At 37.0% G+C, this 24,178-nt stretch overlaps 1 protein-coding gene across 3 annotated transcripts in view; it reads left to right on the top strand.

The window, feature by feature from the left end:
• The first annotated feature begins 5,186 nt into the window (after positions 1 to 5,186).
• LOC129264000 (ligand of Numb protein X 2-like) overlaps positions 5,187 to 24,178 on the top strand; it is a 33,722-nt gene continuing 14,730 nt past the window's right edge. The window contains exons 1-3 of one of the 3 annotated variants that reach the window (XM_064101261.1): positions 5,187 to 5,261; positions 5,843 to 7,298; positions 15,974 to 16,083. In XM_064101261.1, the coding sequence (XP_063957331.1) occupies positions 7,009 to 7,298; positions 15,974 to 16,083 (400 nt within the window). In that variant the 5' untranslated portion in view covers positions 5,187 to 5,261; positions 5,843 to 7,008. The other 2 variants (XM_064101263.1, XM_064101262.1) reach the window with 2 other exon arrangements.

The following is a 24,178-nucleotide window of genomic DNA, read 5'->3' as shown; positions in this document are numbered from 1 at the left end:
AAACACCAATTTCGTGAGAAAGTCTGTAAAACCAAGGTTTAGTATGACTATATCCTGTCGTGGATCTAGATCTGGTCCCGGGGGGGGGGGGGGGGGCCACTTCCATTCACGAGTGGATACCATGCGCGACCATGGGGTCTCGAAAAGCACCCTAAACCCGTAATTTCCATATTCTGAAAATGTACCCCTTAACAAGTATTGGCGTGCGAAACCCTACCCTTAACAAGTATTGGAAACAAAACGATACTCTTGGCAAATATTCCCTGAAATGAACCCCTAAACAAGTACAGGAATATTTTATTGTTACGGGTCCTTCTGTCGTCGGCTTTACCTTATTTGGTTTAGAACGACCCCACCTTCTACACCTCGCGCAAATTGGACTCTAAACACGAAGTGTTGGGGCAAAAAGGACATCCTTTATAAAACATTTTAATTTTGTTTCATCATTCCCGCAAATTCGACCCTAAACACGTAATTGTCCTAGCAAAATAGATACCCTTTTTTCATTATTTTTGTGTTTTTGACACCCTTATCACGTTATGTACGTAACGTGCCCTATCGTGAAAAAGACATCCTTTTTACGTGTTTTTTTGGTCGCGCATGGTATCCACTCGTCAATGTAAGTGGCCCCCCCCGGGGATCTGGTACAGTTACATAAACTGAACTTGTGAAATCATAAATTATAAGCTGAAATACAATCACACTGAAGATCGCTAACACAGATAGGCACACGTGGGACAGTGTATTATCATTGCTGGAATAAAGACCTGACGGAAGTGACCAAATCCGCGCTTATTTTGCTTATTTCCCAGCAATCACACAATTTCTTCCAGAATCATTTGGCACATATTTTTTATTCATACTATATAGACACTTGGGTGGTCATTAAATTATATTCTGTAAAAAGTCAGTTTGAGATTGTTACCAGAACTCGAATTCATGTAATATTTGAAATGCGAACAGATTGTTATGATGGTGACACAACATTTGCTCCTGCGACAATTGTCCAGGCTGAATTTCGTCTATTATAGGGTTCGGGTTGAAATAGGGTTTATGTTTATAATTTACAAAGTGTAATAGGTTTAGGGTAGGGTAGGTTTAGGGTACATACAGTAGTAATAAACCCAGGGTTGAAGTTGGCCATTCTGTTTGTGGAATTTACATGTAGAGCAGAGCAATTGTCGCCCGGCAAATGACATGAAACCGTTATGAATATGTTTTCATAACATGTGGCAGCAGTACATGTCGAGACTTGAGTTCCAGGTGTCCAGACAGTCCTTTGTTGTATAATGGTCATGATGATATAATCTCCATAGAGGTACATGTATTGTGAAGCACACACAATCTATAGGTCTAGTGCTTTTATACAAGACCACTGATCCATGGTGCAAGCTGCTTTGTTAAAATTGTATTCAATGAGTTCTGGGGAATCCCCTGATGTCATGAGCAACACCTCACACTGCTTTTATTGCATCATTACACGAGACATGACATGCACGATGTCATCCGGACATGGTGGCTCAGTGGTAGAGCGCCCGCCTCATGGACGGGAGGTCGTGGGTTCAATCCCCGGCCGAGTCATACCAAAGACTTAAAAAAAGGAACCTTCTGCCTTCTTGTCAGGCGCTTGACGCATGAGAACGGAGAAGGGTAATAATAACCTATTATGTTATGCAGGGCCCGCTGGAAGAACAGCTTACAGCTGAGAGTGGCTACCCTGGGTAAATAAGTGTTATTATTATTATCTACATGTATTTAAGAGGAAGTCCAACCTGAAGAAAAGTTTATTGTAAAAATAGCACAAAAATGGTAAAAGATATTGTAGATGGTTAGAGAAATATAGAAATAAACTTTGAAAAAAGCTATTGGGAATCCAACAAGAAGGACATACATGTAGATAGACCAACGTATTATGAGTTGAGAAAACCATACATGTATATGGCCTATGATTCAAATAAAATAAATATGAATATTTATTGGAAATGCACCTTCAGGAGCATGATCCATTTTCAAAATTGAAAGCCCTACTGTGCCCCTCGATGAATGAAACAATACCAGTTCCAATCATTGTAACTTGAAATATGCAATGAGCTGTACATCTATCTATGCTGAACTCTTGAACAAATTGAAACCAAGCTCCAGGACAAATCAGAGATCATCCAAGTTTGGCTCACAAGACATTCCTAGACACGTTTTTTCTTTTTTCTTCTTTATCGATGTCCAAGGAATGCATGTCTATGCATGTTCACACTTTTTCAGTACTTGGCCAACCTGTCTACATTTAATACCTCTTGGCTCTTTGAAATACATGTAACACTTCTCGGCCTCCTGAGCTCAAAGCATGCTTTGACCTCTATTATTATTACCCATCTTTTTATTCTCAATAAACCGTCTGCTTTTTTTGCTCCTCAAATCGGCAGCAATAATTTGTTTTCTATTCATTTTCATGTCCAATTTTAAAGAAAATTCAAGGGGAATATGAATTTGATTTTTTGTTATTTATCATTTAAAATCAACTTGTTCTTTAATAAGTTGTTGGGATGATGAAGTCTGTTAACTTCTTTCATTTAAAAAAAGTAAAAAATTGATAGCCTCTTTGCATTAACACTGCAGTGTACACATCACATACATTTCATATAGGAATGTATGTAGAAGGGGAGAGGTTTTAATCTTAGTTTATATCCCTTACTTAAGATTGTTGTATTGAGAGTGTACACAAGGAGAAAAAGAATAGTTTTACTACGAAAAACGTTTGCCATGAAATAGTTCATTTTCCTTGCTGACGTCACACATAGTCCATTTTTTCCCTAGGGAAAAAGTGAACTATACGTTTTTTGACCCCGCCCCCTACTCGATTCGCGAGCTGTGCGGCGCGATGCGAGCAGAGCGCTGCTCAGCCCAACGGTACTCTCTACTGCATGCCATGGGAAACTTTCGACGAGCTGCACTAACCAGGTGCGCTCGCTGAACAGACGATCAATACGGCAAGGCTTATTGTTTTCTCAACTTCTCAACGATTGTTCCATCATCGACTTATTAAAAATCGTTTTGCTGTAAAAGTCGGGTATCAACGAAGAATATCGTATGAAGAATATATATGAGTGGAAGGGATATAAAACAAATATACAATGACCCATTCTCGGAACTGGCTAAAACTATTTGCACTCAGGAACATCACACGATGGCCCTCGGGAGAATAGTACTATATGATGTTCCTTCGATGCGAATAGTTTTAGCCAGATCCTCGAGTGTCATTGTATATTTGTATACTATAAACTTCAAAAGAAAGAAGAAGGAAAAAAACCAAGGCCCAAGTGTCAGATTATAAAGCAGCATTATCTATTCTTCAGGAATTCAGAATGTAATATAAATAACCTTGAAGAAGTAATCCTTTATAATACGCAGCTCTTCCAAGCTAAACTACATAATCGTACAATCTCCTTTTAATATGTTTGTAGTTTTCCATACACTTTTTAGAATCTCTCACTGGAAAATCCCCATGAAAATCCTCTTTCACTGTTTAGCTCATCCAATATTTATAGATTTCCATTGTAGGCAGTAGGTTTTGAATTGTAGTCTGGGTCCACGAGAAAAAAAATCCTGACCTTTGTCTTCATTTGAAAGAAAGGACAAAATATTTTTATTCACAAGTCAGATATTTGAAATGGAAATAAAAAAATGTAGATATTTTAAATACATCCATATCTTTTGTAGTTTTCCATACACTTAAGAATCTCTCACTTGAAATGAAGAGCCATACCCTTGATGACATTTTGTATGCAGGAGACCCTGTGCCCCTGGGAAGCCTTTAGGGTCAAGATAAAAAAAACCTGACCTTTGTCTTTATTTGAAAGGAAGGACAACATATTTTCATACACAAGTCGGATCTTCAGAGGAAATAAAAAAATATACATCCATATATCTCCAAATATGTTTTGTAGTTTTCCATACACTATAGAATCTCTCACTTGAAATGAGGAGCCATACCCTTGATTACATTCTGTATGCGGGGAGACCCCGTGCCCCTGGGAAGCCTTTAGCGTCAAGATAGTGATTGTTAAATATCTCTGTGAACCCATCCTGCAAATGATGCGCTATATTTATCTCCTCTTCTGACTTCAGAAGATCAGATGTTCTAGGTTCATTTATTGCGCATTTATTATGCATGATCAGACCCGTGTTCAGTGTAGTATAGGCCATGTGTTGTTGGCCTATGTACATGTACCTTCTCTGTTTATACTGTGATATAAATGATAATTCAGGGCCCACTGGAAGAGCAGTCTTATGATTAAAGTGGCTACCCTGGCCCCTTAGTAAATAAAACATTGTTATTATTTGTGTTTACAATGTACAGTGATGTCTAAAATCCGATTTTGAGAAATGTTTTCTGTATTTTCCTGATCACATTTTCCATCGATTTACATAGAGTTTATGTTAAATCGGTATTTAAAAAAGGTATAAACTTGATGTTTTTGGTCAGTTTTCTTTGAGGGTACATACATGTACATTTTATGTAACCAACTATTATGCCAAATTAATTTTCTGATGATGACGAACCACAGGTTAATTTAAGCAAATGACCATTGAGGAACAACTACAGCCCATAGATGGTTTATAGCCTACAGACTGTACATGTAGGTCAGTAGGCCAAATTAATTTTTTCAACTCCATTTGCAATCAGTGGCAGGGTGTGAAGTCCAGCACCCGATCAATGTCCACTCATCAGAAGCGAACTACATGGAACAATGCGATTCATGTACACTACACATTTTTCATGGGCCGCTAGATAGTTTAACTGCTGAGATTTTTTATAAGTTGGTAGCCGGGGGGGGGGGGGGGGGGCGGGTATGGAGTGCGATGGCTGATTGAACCCCCTAAATCCTAGCAAGAAAAAAAATAGGGGAGGAAAACAATTCATTGACATGAAATGGCCATCAGTTTTGGCTGATCAGTGATGACCTTTGTTTTTCTCGTCAAATTTTCAAGCCACATTTGCAACCCAACCTGCCTTTTGGAATATTCCTGGCAATGTACAGTACTTTTCCATAGATCTGCCCATTCAAACTCAAAAGTGTCAATGGCAACTAGCTGGTAACATGACTCCATTATTCATAGCTTTCTCGGTGACGTCATGTCAGTGATAACATTGTGCAATCATTGTATTCATTTGGATGTTCATAGTACACATACATGTACATACATGTACAGTATCAAATGATCTACATGTACATACAATGTACATGTAGGATGCCCTGGAGCTTGTGAGTGTGTATTGTGCTGCCAGCTTGTAAAAGATACCAAACAGATATAGGCCTACATACAACTATTTGAATTTTAATGATTGGGCATTAAGATTAAAATGATAAAAAGTGAAATCTAATCCGGGAAATTAATATTGTTAGTGTGGTTCATGTACTACAATGTACAGTGTATGTTTGGTCTCTCATTTGTTGTTAAGATGTCTGTACATTGTACTTTGTTGACATGTGATCTACACTGTACAGTGTACAGTGTTCCTTATCTTTCAAGGATCAAACCTTGTTTGTTTTCCGCTGTATGCCAAAGTCTACCAACACCAAGGATTGTCTAATGAAACTTGATATTCCTTATTATGATTATTGGCATTATATGTACATGTTTGGATTGTCTGCCTATAAATAACACAAATACACTGTATACATTGTAGCATAATTATTTACTCCGGTCCTGACTCCCCATCCCCCCCCAAAAAAAAAATGATTGGGTACATGTTCAGTCACTGGTCCTCAAATATGTACAGCTGAATATACTGTACGTATGTAGTGCTGGATGTTAAAAACACTATTTTTTTTTTTTTTTGCAGGATCTACCTTACATGTAGATCAGGAATACAAGGCCTGGAACCTGATGACCACATTCCATTTGATCATTCCATCACTCATCACCATCCTTCATCCGGTGGATGTCCAGCTTACGGCAAAAGATATCGCACTCTCAACTGGGCGATATAACCCAGACGACGATTGACCAGAGAAGTTAATCAGAAGAGCTCATCCTCTCTTCCCAATCGTGTGAATTCGCTCTCATCCGCTATTACCCTCTCTCTGTCCCTCTCTTCAAGCTGCCGATGCTCAAATACCAATTCGTCGTCGGCAAACATCGCTTCGGATGCTTGAGAGAGAGGAAGGGGGCGATATTGGATTATATTCACCGGCTATAATTACACCCAGTGAATAGCAGATGGGATCAGCTGACTGGGTGGCTTGTGAGGACACTGTTTAAACCTGTCATGGACTTTTGCCTTGGGAATCAATGTAGAAGTGAATAGTGTGTGTGATCTGTGGACGTCTTAAAGCCAAAGGTGAAGGTTTACTCGGAAAGTACTTGAGAGTTTTAACATATTAAAAAGGGGATGAACTCGTATGATATTTCTTACTATTGAATTTTGATGACTATGTATGAGATGGATCTGAATAACATTGATGGATAAATATTATTTGCTTCATGAATATTAAATCATTGTCAAGGAAACGAAGCCAGTCCAGTTGACAGTTGGAACTGCTGCCTGGAAGTGACCTCGATTCACTCATTTATTGAGATTTATTTTCCCCCCATTATGCCTCTCTATCCTTTTGGGACGATATGAAATTCAGTCTACTGTTCCTAATGAATTGCCAGACGTCCATTAGTGGTGCGGAGTAGATGCCATTCAATGGTTGGTTTTGGAAATTAATAATTATTTGGAATACAGGCACATCTTCTTGTGGTAATGTGGTAATTGTAATCTTGATCTGCAACAGCATACAGGACTGTTTTTAACAAGTAGTTCTGATGATTTGTGTCTTTATTTTGGAAGCCTTTGATTTGAAATTGTGGAGACATCAGGATTCTAGGGTCACAATCGCAATGGAGCGATTCAAATCTCATTCTTGCTGATTTGTACATGTGGATACCGCCAAGACTATATTACAAAGGGTGAAGGAGCCATCAAAGATTGCTAACCAGGAGCTGCGAAACTAACCAGTCAAGATGACGGACCCGTCCCCTGCCGCGCGCAACCCCATCATCCTCTGTAGGACTTGCGGACAGCGCCACCAGCTCCACGACAACCACGTCTACGACTACTGCGATGTCGTAGACGAGGAACTTACGTGTAATATATGCCTTCAACCACTAGTGAACCCTATGGATACTATGTGTGGACATACGTTTTGTATGCGCTGTCTTAGGAGTGTTCTGAACTTGCATAAATTCTGTCCGATCGACCGGAGGCCGTTGACACAGCAGGATTGCAGATCGTCAAGTCTTATCGTCAGAAGGTGAGTGATGTATTATAACAAAACAGAGCCGTTTGAACGGTTTGATACATGTAAAGCTCAAGCTGTTCGTAAATTGATAGAGACTTTAAGAACGACTGGTGAACTCCAGTATATACGTGTACCATCGTTAGTGACAGTTTTTGTCTACACAAGAAAGGATCACCATTGGTTCTTAAAGTAACTTTTAACTTTATCAACAGCTTTATGGAACACGCACCAGAGCCACATCTTACAAAGAGTTATTATTGAGCCAGTCAACCTCGGATGGAAATACATCAATGTTGTAATTTTTCATCCAGGAAATTGGCACAACGACCCTTTGTCATTAAAGAGGAGCACACTGAATTGTCAAGACAATGATGCATGTTTGATATACATGTACATGTACATGTACATCATACATGTATACAGCGTACATGTATAATTTAGAAAACCTTTTTGTCAGACATGCATTATTATAGATTGCGGTTGCTGGCTTGCCATACTTTTGGCTGATCTGATCAATCAAAACTATTTGTAAGATGGGATTCAGAGGTTCCTATTGACTTTATATTAATTCTTTGATTCTGATAGGCAGGGTGCTTCTGCTACATAACTTTTTAGAAGCACTTGCCCAGTTGGGCAAGTAAATTTTTAAATAGCTGGAATATACCTGCCCAAAAATCTATTTCACTTGCCCGAAATAAATTATTGAAAAAAAGTTTTACCTCTTCAAAAGAAAGTTTTGCAGTTTTATAAACCATTGACCTTTTTCTCTCAAACTGATCTACTTTGTTATTGCATTTCTTTTCCCAAATTGATTTTATATTGCCTGCCATGACCAAAATTAGGATCAATATCATATCGACCCTAATTTTGGTCATTCTACTGTGAGAATTTTGCCTGCCCAATTCGGGCAAGTAGTTTCGGTCTTTACTTCAAAACACTTGCCCGACTAATTTTACTTGTCCTGGGCAATCGGGCAAGTGCTTATATACAATGTACATGTAGCACCCTGTGATACTGTAAGTTTTGAAGATACAGATAACCCAGTTCCTGGTAGCCTACTGTAGGTGGAAACTGCTGCTAAAATGCTTGATGTACATGTACGTGTAAAAGCGACGCATACACCCTGTATGATGTAGCAAGACTACAAACAGCAGGGGGCTGTTTCATATAAAGGACTTGCATCTGTTGTAACTTTGCCATAATGGCAACTACCATGGAAACCTTGATTTTGATTGGCTGCTGATTGGCCCTGTTACCATGGTAGTTGCCATTATGGCAAAGTTACAATAGTTGCAAGTCCGTTATGAAACGGGCCACAGATGAGAAGCACCCACCGGCCATTAGTACCCTCTTGTCTTGCTTCTCACAAGGTCATACATGGCCCCACTCCCACCCCCTCCCCCCATGGACCGATTCCGTCCAAAATTGAGGTGTACAGGTACTTAAACGTGCTTTACCGCCTACCGGAATACGGTATCAAAATGTAAAAAGGAAAATTCATGACGTCACACTTCATGACTAATACATGTACTCTTTACACGTGTGCCAAAAAAAAATTTGAATCATACATGTACATGATGATGTATGGCTCAATTTTTTTATACAAATATGGTATTAAAACAAGCCTTCTGTACATGACACATTGTGCATAGTCCTGCGCTGACTATGCACAATGTGTCGTGTATCATGTACGGTACATTGTACATACGTACGTCAGGCCACTGAGGGAGAAAAGACTTCCATGGTCAGGCATATATATGGTACATTGTATTATAGCGCTTTTTCATCTGACTATCAGTGTAAAATGTTACCACAATGCAATCAACCTCGGAGCACAGTTCACACATAGGGCAATCCTATTCACTCTTGATACAGAAACCCAACGTCAATAGCTCTCCTCTCCCTTCCCAATAGTGAAAATAATTGATTAATGGGGTAGAAGCGAGAGTACATTAATTAGCTTTTAGTGCTTTTAAAGCACTACATGATGCAGCCCAATATAAAATGGGCTATCGAGTGCTGTTTCCATTTAATAAGTTGTTTAATTTTTGCCTCCGACGAAGATTCTGCTAGGATCGAAAGCTTAGGCCCCTTTTTGACTTTCTAATAGTGAGATTGCAACAGTATTCAAGTGCATCAGTAAATTGATGAGTTGTATTGAGATCGCAATAGTATTCAAGCTATTTTGCATTATAATAGACTTTTGTTTTGTAGAGCTGTTTTGGAATTAGGTTTTTTCTTTCTGGATCCTGTCACCATCAAATACCAGTATCACTTTCAATCAGGTTTTCTGATTGATGGAAAACAATAAATTGAAGAATTGAATAACTATTACATAAATTCTTCATAAAATATGGATGAATCACCCTGGCTCCATAATTCTTCATCTATAGAGGTTCAATTCTCTTCATTCCAGATTTCACTTTGCACCTCACAGAAGTTCACATACACTGTACGTACATGTTGGTCCTGGTAATTCAGTGTGCTATAGTGCTCAATTAATGCTACATGTAGAATGTGACCAATTTTCAATAAATTGGGGGTTATTTTTTCTTTTATAGCCTCATTTATTATTATTTTTTCTTTTTTGCATATAACATCAAGGGCCTGAAAGTCAAGACTACATTTATTCAATATCGCTCCACAATGAAAGGGAGACAATATTGAATTTTGCTGGTTTTTAATCCGAGGGTTGCCCTTTAGGCCCTAGGGCTAAAAATGATTCATATCATGAGACGGATGACAATCTTCAGAGCCCAAAAGACCTTGTCTTTCATTGCCTCATGCATGGCTAATGGCCTTCTGGCGTTGAAGGGACCCGTGCCTTATGAGAATTAAATGATTGGGGTCTGTTTGAATGGATGATAAATGTTAGTGTGGAGTAGATTGTCTGGTATTCTAAGCTTTGTTTGTTGCAGTTCATCCTACAACAATAGATTGGATTGGATAGTCTGTACTTGCAGACTCCTTTTTAGTAATACTCTTTCAGCCATGCTCACTTTCCATACAGTACATGTACATGTATGTACAAGCCTACAGTACACATAATTGTTGCGGGCTGCAGAAGGGGAATAATGTACTAGGGCAAGTCCAAGAAAAGGTCACCCCAGAAGGCCAAATTTAATCTTTAATTTAAGGAGTTACCAATGGTGGGGTAAGAAAACCCAAATGTTGAATTTTTAAATTTCATTAAGAAAAATTTGATATGCATATTTATGCTAATTTAGGACACCTAATTTGCATAATTGGTAAAATGGGCGTTACGTATGGGACAATTATGAAAACTCATAGAAAATAAAAACACAACTTGTGAGATTTAGTCATAGGTGGGACATGGACCCCTAACATCTTATTACTTTTTTGGGAAAAAAGGTGGTGTCATCTAATTAATTATGCAGATTAGGCCTTGTCCAGAGATGGAATGTCCCATACGTAACATTTTGAGGATGTTTTTTAAAGTTATTTCTCATAATACAACACTTGTATTGTTGCATCTCTGTGAAGTTCTAATATATTAAGTATGAAAATGTTATACCACAAAAAGTTTCAAAAATAGAGTTTACTTTTTAATTAAAAAATTGTTACGTAAGGGACAACGTGTTACGTATGGGACATTTACACACAATGTCAATGGGGAGATTTGTGTACAAAGTGAATGGAGAAAAAACACATTTCAGGAGTGCTCTAAAAAGTGATTATTTACCTTTTCTTTAGTTTTTAAAGACTGATTTGTTATGAATACTGATTAATGAAAACAATCGGAGTGAAAAAATTGTGAAACTTGAAAAATATGAAAAAATAAAAACAATAGAAATACATAAGAAATTCATGAAACCATGAAAAACAAGAAAAAAAATGTTGAAATGGCTAATTTCCTTTTAAGTCATATCAAATATGTCTTTTGTTATTCCCATATTTTCATTATTTCATTATTTTGAATTATATAGGGAAAATTGTGTACGTTCTCTATGGGGACAAAATGTCCCATACGTAACACGTCATAAATTTGTTTAATTAGAGTCTGTAATTAGAGGGATTTGGCTTATGAAGTGAAACTTGCCTTAGATATACTAGAGTATTGTGACTTCTATCACACTAAGTTACAGGTTGTCAAATGAAATACTTTTAGAGAATTCTCAACTTGAAAAAAATGTTTTAAAAATTGTCTTTTTTCTGCGTCCCATACGTAACGGCATATCTTTTCTCTCTAAAGGGTCAAGGTCATTTGTCACCATTTTTTGCATGATATTCTTCTCCTAGATGTCTACCAACACGAGGGTATTCAATCTAATCAAAGTCATTTAACACTATTTTTCAGGTCATTAAAGCCTCTGAAATGTCCCATACGTAACGCACGCAAATTCTTGGACTTGCCCACTATTAAACAGAAATAGGCCTGTAATTCCATTTCCTGTTTTGACATTTTTATTCATGAACATCACCCCTCATTAGGCAAATTATTTTATTATTGTTTTTATATTTTAGTTTTTTTGGCTTTTTACAATTTTATTAGTGTGGATGAGGATTTTCTTGTTTTGTCATTTTTGGGACAAAATTGCCCGGAGCCCCCAATGTAAAAACCTTTTTTTTGCCCCTCATCACCCGTACATGTACCAAACATGTATTGTAGACCTATCCCAAAATCAAGAAAGCATTATTAAAGGGATACTCTGGGCTGAAAATTTAAATAAACAGAGTGAAATTCACTGAGCAAAATGCTGAAAATTTCATCAAAATCGGATAACAAATAACGAAGTTATTGGATCTTGAACTTAATCAATATTTTGTGAAAACAGTTATATGCACATGGTCATGAATATTCATTAGGTGGGCTGGTGATGTCACATCCCCACTTTCCTTTTTCTTTATAAATGTTACATGAAATCATAAATGTTTCATTTTTTCATAAAAAATGTGTAAATGATGTGTCTCCATTATGATAAAATAAGTTGCAGCAATAATGCACTTAATCAGTTGTCAATCCAATTGTTCTTGGTACAAAATTTTTAATAAACCTAAATTCGTATAATAAATACAAAAGAACAAGTGGGGATATGACATCATCAGCCCACCTAATGAATATTCATAAAGACATGCCTAGAACTGTTTCACCGGAATAATGCAAATCTTTAAAATTCAATAACTTTGTTAATTTGTTACCTGATTTTGTCAAATTTTCAGCATTTTGCTCTGAATTCCAGCCTGGACCATACCTTTAATACATGTACATGTGGAATCTCAGGACAAAAAAATAATGCCATGTAGTTGCCATGTTCACTGGCTCCCCTCAAATATTGAGGTTCAAGTGGCTAAAAAAATGTTTTGTTGACAACTACATGTACATGTATGTCAGGCATGGTATTCAATTGTACATTGCGTTATTAGATGTACATGTACATGCTGCAGAGTGCGGACATGGCATCAAAAATGTGCACAGTATTTTGTGTGAAAGTGCTGCCTAGAAATTACTTTGTCAATTGGAGACCTTCGCTCTTTTTTTGGTCTTCATAGGAGAATCAATGACTCATCAGTAATATTTTGATGAAGACTGCTCTTTCTCAGAAGTGCATTCTCCAACAAGGATCTTCTGTGTAGTCTTGTATTTTCAGCCACTTATAAAAACCATTAAAAAATGATAGAAATAAAAAAAAAAAAAAGGAGAAAAGGAGGACAAAAGAGCACACAGAAAAATCAAATGAAAAACAAATAAATTGTAAAGATGTCCAAATAAAATAACATTATATTGAAAATGAATAGATTACTTTAGTATCTGAAAGAAAAGACGGATACATGTTGGATCCAAATGTTTGTAATTGTTACTTTTAGCATTGTGTACAGTTATTGGTCACAAGAAAAGGAGAAAAGGAGAACAAAAGAGCAGACAAAAAATCAAATGAGATACAAATAGATAACCAAATAATACAAAAGAAAGGACAGTTACATTTAACTGTAGGATCCAAATGTTTGTGATTGTTATATTTGCAGCATTGTGTACAGTTATTAATTTATATTTTACATCATACATGTACTTTAAAAATTAATTTGTCTTTTTTTTTAATAGTATGTGGCACATGCAACTGAATTATATTATTGAAAGAGTCGTCCATGATGATATCGTAATTCCTCCGATTCATTTGAAACCATGCAGGTCTGGGACTCTGGGGTACACTTTGTAGAAATGGAAAGGGTCTGCAACCAAAGCCTAGTAGGGTGATTTTGTGAATGAATAGAAGACAGTTGATAATCAATTATGAGTCAGGCTAATGAGATTGGTAATAACATCTCAAGGGATACTGGTTATAGGTAGGTCAAGTGAAAGGGGTGAAGAAGTGGCAAATGTCCATTTTAATGGGCACCTTTTTTCCTGGGCTGCTACATGTACAGTACTATTCTATTGATGTAATTATTTTTGTGTTTGACGATTTACATCAATTTTGTATGATGTACATATGTATACTCTTGCAATATACATTACATGTACATGTAAAATCAAAATGGAATCTTCTTGCCTACCTGAATATGTAGGCATACACTGATGATACAGTACATGGAGTACTAAAATTTAAAAGAAACTTTCCTTTAATATATTTTTTTTTAACCCTGCTTTTGTCTGCTTTATATCAGGCCTTCATGAAGGATGATTGTTGCTTCTCCTCATTTCCTCCAACAAAAAGTTGTTTGTGATTCTGAAATTTACGTGACTAGGAAGAGAAACCTGAAAAAGTATTTGCAAAAAAACAAAAAACAAAAGTGCTTTGGAAAATAATGAAGATGATGATGATGATTATATTGATAATTATGATGACGATGATGATAACGTTGATGGTGATGATAATTTAATGATGATGATGATTATTATTGTGGTGGTGAAGATGATGATGGTGATGATGATGAAGATGATGATGGTGATGATGGTAATAATTGATGGTGATGATGAAGATGATGATGGTGATGATGGTAATAATTGATGGTGATGATGATGATGATGATTATTGTGGTGGTGAAGATAATGATGGTGATGATGATGATGATAATTGAGTGGTGGTGATGGTGGTGATGATGATGATGTTGGCAAAGATGTATCTATTATGATGATGATGATGATTATGATTGTGTTAATGGTGATGCTGGTGATGGTGTTGATGATGATGATGCTGGTGATTGTATTGATGATGATGATAATGGTAGTGATGATGATGTTGATGATGGTGATCATGGTGATGATCATGGTGATGGTGGTGGTGGTGATGATGGTGATGATGATGATAGCGATGATGATGATGGTGATAATGATGATGTTGATGATGATGATGATGATGGTGATGATTGATGTTGATGATAATGATGGTGGTGTCAATTGTGATATTAGATGAAACTTTACAAGTAGTCCAAACAAAAAAGAGAAAAATATCATTACACTACATGTACAGTGTTAAACCCTTTGCAGCATGAGATGCTATTGAATATGAAACATGAGCAACTCTCATCTACTATTCTACCAGTCAAATCAGCAGGGAGAAAATATTAACCTGTATCTCTTGTACTTTTCCCCACTTCATTATTACATCAAACTGTTCTTGCTTTCAAGTTGACAATGGGAACATCTTCAAAAGTATCATTGTGTCATTAGACACCTTGCAGAGAACTTCATTTTCACCTCACCTTTGACCTTGACCTTGACCTTGAAAGAGCCATCATAGCGGATGCCCAGTACCCACACTTGGTTTGTTATTATACCCCAAACAGTGAAAAATTATTATTTTTCTATTCTTATTCTCAGAGTCTATATGCAATCAGCTTGAACAGTAGCCGTCATTGCCCTGGATGAAATCTTGCCTTGTCTGCTATTTCTCATTTTTTGGTCTCTATGTCTATTGTCTATTCCAGGTTATTATCCTTTTGTCTATTAAAGTCTACTGTTGTTTCTGTAACAATATAATCTTTGCCTGGTAGTGGCATCTAGATTGAGGCACTTGAGGGCGCATGCCCTCCTAAATTTTTCACAACCCTAGACAAAAGAGAAAAGGAAAGAAGAGAAAAATATATTATTTTCTGAATATTATGTCAAAATCTATCACAAAAAATTGGATTTGAGTGTAAATTAAAAAGTTGAAATTTTTGCTCGCTCAACACTCTATGAATTTTGCCTGATACGCCATACATACATGTATCTGGCACCCTCAACATTTTTGGCTCGTTTCACCACTGGTGCCTGGAAAAAAATCCACATCATTTTCATTGTTTTCCTCAACAACCTCTTCATGCCTCACATGAACTTGAAAGCAAGGTATGAAATACATGTAGATGCAGTGATTTCAATTTTTGGAGTGAGTCATGTCACATGATTCAGTGATCCCATCTTTTTTTTTTTTACTTGTAAGAAAAACTCATAAATTTTTTGCAAATTGGATATTTGTTACCTTTTTAGTTTGATGAAGACTTTGTATTGGCTACTGTACATGTACGTGTACATGTACATGTAGAATGTATGTACCGACTATAATGAATGAATTACACTGCATTACCACAAATTGTAGCATTCCTCTTCCAATAATGAAACTGTTGCATACTGCTTTGCAACTACATTCAGAAAATTAACCGTTGCACTTTTCACATTTCGATCATAGATGGCTTCTAAATCACTTTTTATTTTCTCTCCTTTCTGTTTGATCAATATTTCATTACAGGATGTTAGACAGACTAATAGTGTTATGTCCAAACACAGACTTCTGTACAGCAAAGCTACCAAGGAGTGAATTGGAACCTCACCTAGCTAATAGATGCCCTGGACGAATAGGTAAGATGGTGCAAAGACGAAGGTCACTTTTTTCATTTCTTGATGGGACAGTTACATATTATGTTTTACAGCTTACCCTGGCGATAAGTTAGCTATAAAAACAAATAAAAAAATATATTTTAGTAAAGGTTTGATTTCAAAATTTCATTTATTAAACATAATATTTTCGACGTGCCAATGTCACTGATGAGCAGCTCCTAGATATGCCATGTGACTACATTTTTTTAAATTCATTTTCTAAAAAAAATGAAAGTGATTTTTAAATGTGTGGGAACGTACATGTACTATCAGCGTCATTTCATTCCCATAAAGAAATGAAAAATAAGTCATCATTTTGCTTTTGAAAATTTTCAGAATTTAATATATTATAATGATGTTTTCGGGGAGGTGCTAGCATATGACTTCACAAATCAAAAACTTTCAAAATTCAAACTACATTTTTATAATGGATTTTCATCAAAGCTTCACCAATGTATTTCTCTCTTGTATTCTGCTTGAAACCAATTTATCGTCAGAGTGAATTTCTCCTTTAAAAACATTTTGATATTTATAGGGAATAAAAGTTTTTTTTTTTTTGCACAATAGAAAGGACTTAACAAATCTCCAAAGACGTTGATGGGTGAAGGGGGGGGGGGGCACTGAAGCCAGTTAAAAGGGCATCTACATATCCATGTTTCCATCCTCTCCTGAGTTATACAGTGTACTTATTCTAAGTTTAATTTGTATACAATGTAGCGATATAGTTCATCATATTTTTTTTTTGCTGGAGTACATTTATTTCATGGTACGCCAAACCTGCTGATATGACATTTTATCAGGCTTTACGTAGAAGCTTCTTTTTTTTGAAAGGTTAACAACCAGAATACTCTCAGTAATAAAACATTAGGTTCTACTGGCATGTGGAATGAAAACCTGAGAAGCAGAAGGGTTTCGCTTGTTGTAAACGTTTAATACCGGCTCACGTCCTTCTTGCTCTGGTCATATGAAATGGGAGTCGTTTTGGGTAGTGGCATTCCAAATGTTAATGGGTCGTCTTGATACTGTTATGAGATTGGAAAAGTACAAGACGAAATATAAATGCATGTCTTGGGCCTCTAACATTCAGATTTGCAGTGAATTACAGATAATATGAAAGAACCACTCTGATTGGTTCCCGGTCAATATTTTAAACAGAGTGCACATGCTACGATGATCTTAATTGGTCATTGCTTAAATAGCGATTGACTGCAACCTAGAACCCAGGACGTAAGTTTGACTACAGACACAATTGAGCAATCTAAACATGAACTTAAATACAGGACATGAAGCTCTGTCTCGCAGTCAACCTACAGTGGAAGGGGGGGGGGGGGCAGGCCAAAAGTTTACACACATATATGACAAGAAGAATTAAGGTTCTATTTCAAAGTGGTTGAGAATCATTTAGGGATAGGCATTTTAATAGGGGTGGTTTCTTAAACTTATGATCACCCACCCATTTGTACTTACAATGTAGCCTATAATCTAGGCTGCAGTTATATTGTTTATGCTGCTCTGCTGAACGCAAGTGATACTTCTGATGTGGCAAAGGCTATGAATTGTGGATGCGATAATGTGGCAAAGGCTACGCACAGCATCACAATTCGTAGCCTTTGCCACATCAGACGTATCACTTGCGTTCAGCAGAGCAGCATAAACAATACAGCTTTGCCTAGATTTTAGGCTAATTTGTAATGAAAGTGCCTCCCTCCTTGACCATGTTTTTAAATGAGAAAAGAAATGAAAAACAAAGCAAACAATCAACAACATGACGTTATTCCGTTAGGGATTTGTTTTAATAGGGAAATGTCTGGAAGCGCATTACCGGCAAATATATGTTTTATTATACGAACCAGTCAATAATGCATGTGGGCAGGGATTTGCTCGTTTACATTTTTAATGGTAGGATTACATTTATGTCTGATTTGTACGCATCCGTAAAAAGCCCCAGACATTTCTCAAATCTTCATTTTTATTACAAAGTGGAAGGAAAAGGAAAAGAAAAGGGAGAAGAAAAGTAGCAATAATTTTCAAGACAGATGGTATTATATCATCCATGCATAATACTATATGCTCATTGGGCGCCTCATTTCCCAAGGGGTGTTATGGAGAACCAAGTGGCGTAAAGGAGATCTGCTGGGTGTTAAGCGTAATTTTAGTGTCCCTTCAAGTTCACTGTCCTTGCCATATTTGGATTGAGTGAAGGGAAACATGAAAGGATGAAGGATGGAAGGGGTAGATTTCATGGGAAGATGGGATGGTGGTGGGGGAGGGGGCAAGGGGGAGGGAGGAGGAAAAGAAGAGGAAAGGCAGGAGAGATGAGGTGATATTAAAGTAAAGATGAGAAAAGGGACGTGGAGCATTAGGGGGAGGGGGGGCAGAAGCATTGGAGAAATGGTTATAGCCTATAGGCCACAATGGGAATGAAAAGATACATTTAGGGGATCTACTTCCACTTTAGGAAGGTGGGAGGGGGTCTACCTTCATTTAGTCTAATGCCATGCTGTCTATCAACATTTCGTCTAACAACCATTTAAAAAGTCCAATAACCATTTGGTCCAATAATCACTTCGTCTAATCACCAGTTCGTCTATTACCGTTTTGTCTATGTATTAGTTGGTCTAATACCCATTTTCTTTTCATTCATTTCGTCCAATTAACACTTATCCAATTAGACCAAATGGTTTATGGACTAAATGGCAACTACACCATGTGGATAGCGGATAACTGATGGTAGGCCAAATGATAAGAGACGAGTTGGTAATTAGACGAATTGGCATTAGACCAATTGACAATAAACTGTTAACAAGAGTATAGGCCCATTGGTTGAGGAGATGGGATATGAAGCTAATAATAAAGAAGGGAGTGACATAGGGAGAGAAATAGAGAGACAGAGGGGGGGGGGGGGGAGAGTGATAAAGATGACAGAAAGGGAGTGGGGAGGCAGAGAGACAGACTTTAAGAGAGGATGAGGTTGGGAGGAGGGCGGGGGGGGGGGGGGTGGAATGATCTACTGGGCAAGGGTAAAGGAAGATCACATTCTAAAAAGAGACAGAAATCCAGATGAGAACATAACCGAATATCATATGGGCATTTTGATGAGTAAACACCAGCTACATTATAAACGATTCCCAAACGGCCCATGCTGTCATATCGTGTCATACCAACGATAACAGATACGGGTACGAACGCGCCCCCGCGGGCTTCAAGACGTGGCGAGAAGATATCGAGGATGTCAGACAGATAAATTATTCAATCAATTGCTCGTTGAAATATGTAACCAGATGGTATCATATCCATGTCATTTGGGAATTTTTTTCTGAGGGAAATATTTGTGAATTGGAGTAGACAGTTTGTCTAGGAGAGTGAGAGGGTGATGTAATTTATTCTTGCTCGAAAAGAGGGATGGATATTTTCCTTTGTGATGTCAGTTTTGGAAATGTAAGAGGGGGTATTGGTGGCTTGCTCGGCTGTGAAGGAAATTGTTTCAGTTGAAATTTAAGGCATAGAAGTTGATCAAAGAGAAAAAGAAAAGATATTGAGAATAGTATGATGCTGTAATGGATATCTCTGATGATTGAAATATGTTCTTTGTTCTCTTGTCATATGTGCATAAAATCATTGTTTTTACACAGTATACATGTAGGGCTTTGATGTTACATTATCATCTTTTAAAAGTTTTTATCTCTGCACAATTACATAGAGTATTTATACCAAGGAGATATCTCCTTGTTTAATACTAGGCAAAAAGCAAGATGAACTGAATGTTATGACTACATTGTATGCTCTACTATTAGATTTTGGTAAAATAATGTACAGCTGTTTCATGTTTTTAATCTGTCATGCTTAAAGGACAAGTCAACCCCTGAAAAAGTTTATTTGAATAAGAAGAGAAAAATCTAAGAAACAAGCATAACACTGAAAATGTCATCAAAATCGGTTGTAAAATAAGAAAGTTAATAAAGTTTTGCTTAATTTCACGAAGCAATTACATTTATATGCACGTCCTAGTCGGTATGCAAATGAGGAGACTGATGAAGTCATCCACTCACTCGTTTTTTGTTTTTTTTTGTTATATGAAATAAGAAATATTCTAATTTTCTCATCATTGTCGAGTGATACAATGATTAATGCCTCCCTGAACCTGTGGAATTAATATTGTTTAATACTACATTGTTCGGTCAAGTTGGTCCTTATTGTCAAATACGTAAAAAAAATGAAATATTGTAAAATTCAAACAATAAAAACAAAAGAAATAGTGAGTGAAGGACATCATCAACTCTCTCATTTGCATGTCACTGAATTGTGCATACAGTATCACTGTTTTGTGAAAAATATATAAAATGTCATAACTTTCTAATTTTACATCCAATTTTGATGAAATTTTCAGCATAATGCTAGTTTTATTTTTCTCTAATTAGTCTAATCAACATTTTTCTTGGGTGGACTTTACCTTCACATAACCACTGGACTTTACACTGCTCCTTCATTGCTTTTACATACTAAAGTGATGCAAAAACAAACACATGACAAGTTGAGAGCTTTAAATTAGAATATAACTGACCAAGATTAAATAATACATGAGAGATGGCAAATGGGATTAGGGGATTATTAGGTATTTAGCTTTTGAGGATTGAATTGGATTATAAAACAATACCAGCCTGTCAGATGAAGGAAAGTATTAGGTACTGTATGTACATTGTAGCCTACAGTATACATAATGCAATTTTTGTAGGTTTCTCGGTCGAGAGTGGTAAATTGTGGATTAACGCCTTGCCAAAGGATGCTAGACCGATATGGGATTTGAACACACGACCCTCTGTTTACAGGGCAAAAGTCAGAACTTCTACTGACACTGCTCTTTTATGATACATGTGTACAGCAGATGGGCTATAGTGTACATGTTCACTGTAAAATAGTGTTTCTTCCATATCCCAACCTGTATCGTACATGTCTGTATGGTATTGAGCATAATGTACATCTGCCCTTGTTTTGCCCCATGGATTCAATGTCAATACGGCAATTTTGCATACTATTGATATGCTGACAGTCAAGTCGAGCCAGCTGGTACCTCCTTGCACACACGCACAGATCAATATGCATCTATTTTGGTATGACATTTTTAATCCAAATACTGAAGTAGTCATCTGTTTTTTGGTACAATCTATGGTATCCTTACTGACCTGACCCCCCCCCCCCCCCCCTTACCGAAAAGAAAGAAATTGTGCAAAAGATTCTTTGTGTTACAGAAATTGTAGATTCAGCATTATCTTTTCATGACTATTGAAATATTAATTCCTTTCCTTCTTGACGTCAATAATTCCCTATTCAAACGGCCTGTGTCAGTGAGGTTATACATGGAGTGAATACATTGCTCTATTTGTATACACACCATCTTTTCTACTTTGATTTATAGTAGGAATTTACATAACATGTAGGCCTACATGTATAACCGCTTGAACTATGCATCATTTTGGATACACTGTACCTTGTCCATCTCTAGTAATGGAATTTACACAAATGTATATAAAATGTTTTGCCTTGATTTTTTAGCAGTCCATTGATTTTTTTTTCTGTTTTAGGCCTTTTTTTTACAATGGGAATCTTTGAATATCTCATACACATGTATATAATGACAATTTAGAGTGGTAGCAAGAGAGGTTGGGAGGAATTCAGTGTACAAAATCGAGAATCCTTTGAGTGAACGTACATGTATGAATCGTTGGTGCCATCTCAATCTGATAATACTAATTTCAACCATGGTCAAGATTTGACCAAGTTATTCACGACCTCGACCCTCCATACCATTGAGGTGCTCGTACCACTGATTCCCTGAGATTAGGTTGCCGTGGTGATGACTCACAATACCTAGTAGATGATAGGCATCTTCTTCTGTCTTGTGATGATGGAGGTGATAGGGGGTGGGGATCAAGGGTGGTTCGTATGACACGAGCATCAAACATACAAGATTCCGGAAGGGAAAAGCTGTGCAAAATTGACAAAAATGTGCTGTTTTATAGCGGCTTTTCAGCTATACAACAGCGAAATCTTAACAGCTATAAAAGGGTTACAAAATGTCAAGCTGCTATGGCCAGCCATGTACAGTGCACTTGTGATGATTTTTTTTGTCTATGAGGACAAGGGGGGGATGCATGGTGCACAGACGAGATGTCCCTCACCGATTGATTGCTGTATAAAGTTTGAAATTAGAGGAACATGCCACCCCTTAGTCCCCTCGCTTTTTACCAAATTGCTTGAAACAAATATCAATTACTAGTATAAATGAGAGAGAGAGCGAGAGAGAGAGAAGAGAATTTGCATCAATGTTTAATACCAGCTGAGCTTGTGTGTCTTGCTGACTTTATAGAGGCAGAGATGGAGGGGGGGGGGGACTGGCCTATTAAAGTACTGTATGTGGTAGGAGATAGAGAAGAATTGTCCGCCTATCATCACATATATGCACAGGCCCATGCCTGTCATTTTTTTTCTATCAAAATCCAAGTTTACATTTTATGACTAAGTGTTGACACGAGGAATCTCCATACACCCTTAAAGCCCAGCCCAACTCCTTCTACCTGTATACACCTACATGTAGTCTAGGCATTCAGACATTGTGATCACAATGAAACCGAAACAATGATGAGCTTGGCACAAAGCTTTCCATTTGATTGGACAGTTCCTTTTTTATGATTGCATTATGAGATATAAATCAGTGTAGTCAAACATGAACACATGTTTGATCTTACATGTATGATAGTACCTGGCTCTCTAATATACATGTCACCCTGTCAGGCATGCCATTAGGCAGGTCAACTTGTACGAGTACCTTTGATATTAAATGTAGACCTACATATATACATGTAGGTTGTTCAGTTTTTATAAAGGCCAAAAATATTGCAATCAGGCCACAAGGATCAATTTTTTGTACCCATTGACGACTGATTTCTATGATTTTTAATTCTATATAGGGGATTAACTTTATACATGACATACATGGATGACAATAGGAAAAGTCATGGGTTACTTGGCCGTTATTTCACCAAATACAGTCTGAATCTTTAGACTACACCATGTCTCCATGTACCGCAACACACACACACCCAATACACCTTTTCTCATTCTCATCAATACAAGATTGCAAGGGTTCCACGTACTTTTATATACTGTGTTTACATTCCATTGGTTGAGTCATAATGTGATACCATACATTGGTGCTGAGTGGTGGAACGTGATGGAGAATAAAGCACCCCCTCGCTTGTTCATTTTGATAGTCAAAGTCAAACTCCCACTGGGGAAATGAACAAATGGGGCAACCTTTTATACTCAATCCTATACTAATACCATGCTGTTCAATGTGGTGTATTGTACTTGTTATATTGAAAGAAATTAACAAGTAGAACTTTTCAAAATGATTGGAGAAGAACTGCAAAATACAAAACTAAACATTACAATTAATACCTGTAATGGCAATTTCTTCAAAATGTTACACCATTTGTGAAATTTTCAATGCAGGCCTTTTCCCATCCCCCCAAGAATAATTAATGAATAAAAAAAAAAATCCTACATGTATGAATAAGATACAAAATTGATAAAATATCAAAAGTATACCGGTACTTTGCATAGATTAGTAAGTGAAAAAAAAAAAAGTAAATAATAAGTACATGTAAAAAGAACAAATTAATGAAAATATTTCTTTGTCGCAGAAGAAATATTCACATATAGGCCTACTGGGTATTAAAAGTAATTATCACCCGTATCAGACATCTGAGCTGGTTATTTACAAAACCGTATTTCCCTGTATTTTATTATTATCAGGAAGGGATAGGTATATTGTTTGTATTTTCCTCGGTCTCAATGCGCGTATTGACTTTGCATGCTGAGACGACGCAAAATATACCTTTGTATTTTCCCTGGTCTCACATCCGGGCCTTTGAGGATGCGAATGAAGTGATACGCTCGATACGCTTCGTAATTTTCCGCGCACCAACGATCTACGTCATAATAAAGACAACGCTGGATCTGGGAGCTTGCAAGTACGTCATAATGGTAAAGTGCAGAGCCTAGGCACTTATATTATCAT

The sequence above is a fragment of the Lytechinus pictus genome, chromosome 6 (genome assembly GCF_037042905.1).
Source record: "Lytechinus pictus isolate F3 Inbred chromosome 6, Lp3.0, whole genome shotgun sequence".
Lineage (NCBI taxonomy): Eukaryota > Metazoa > Echinodermata > Echinoidea > Temnopleuroida > Toxopneustidae > Lytechinus > Lytechinus pictus.
Note: the sequence above shows the minus strand (reverse complement) of the source record. Positions and strands in the feature narration are given on the sequence as shown.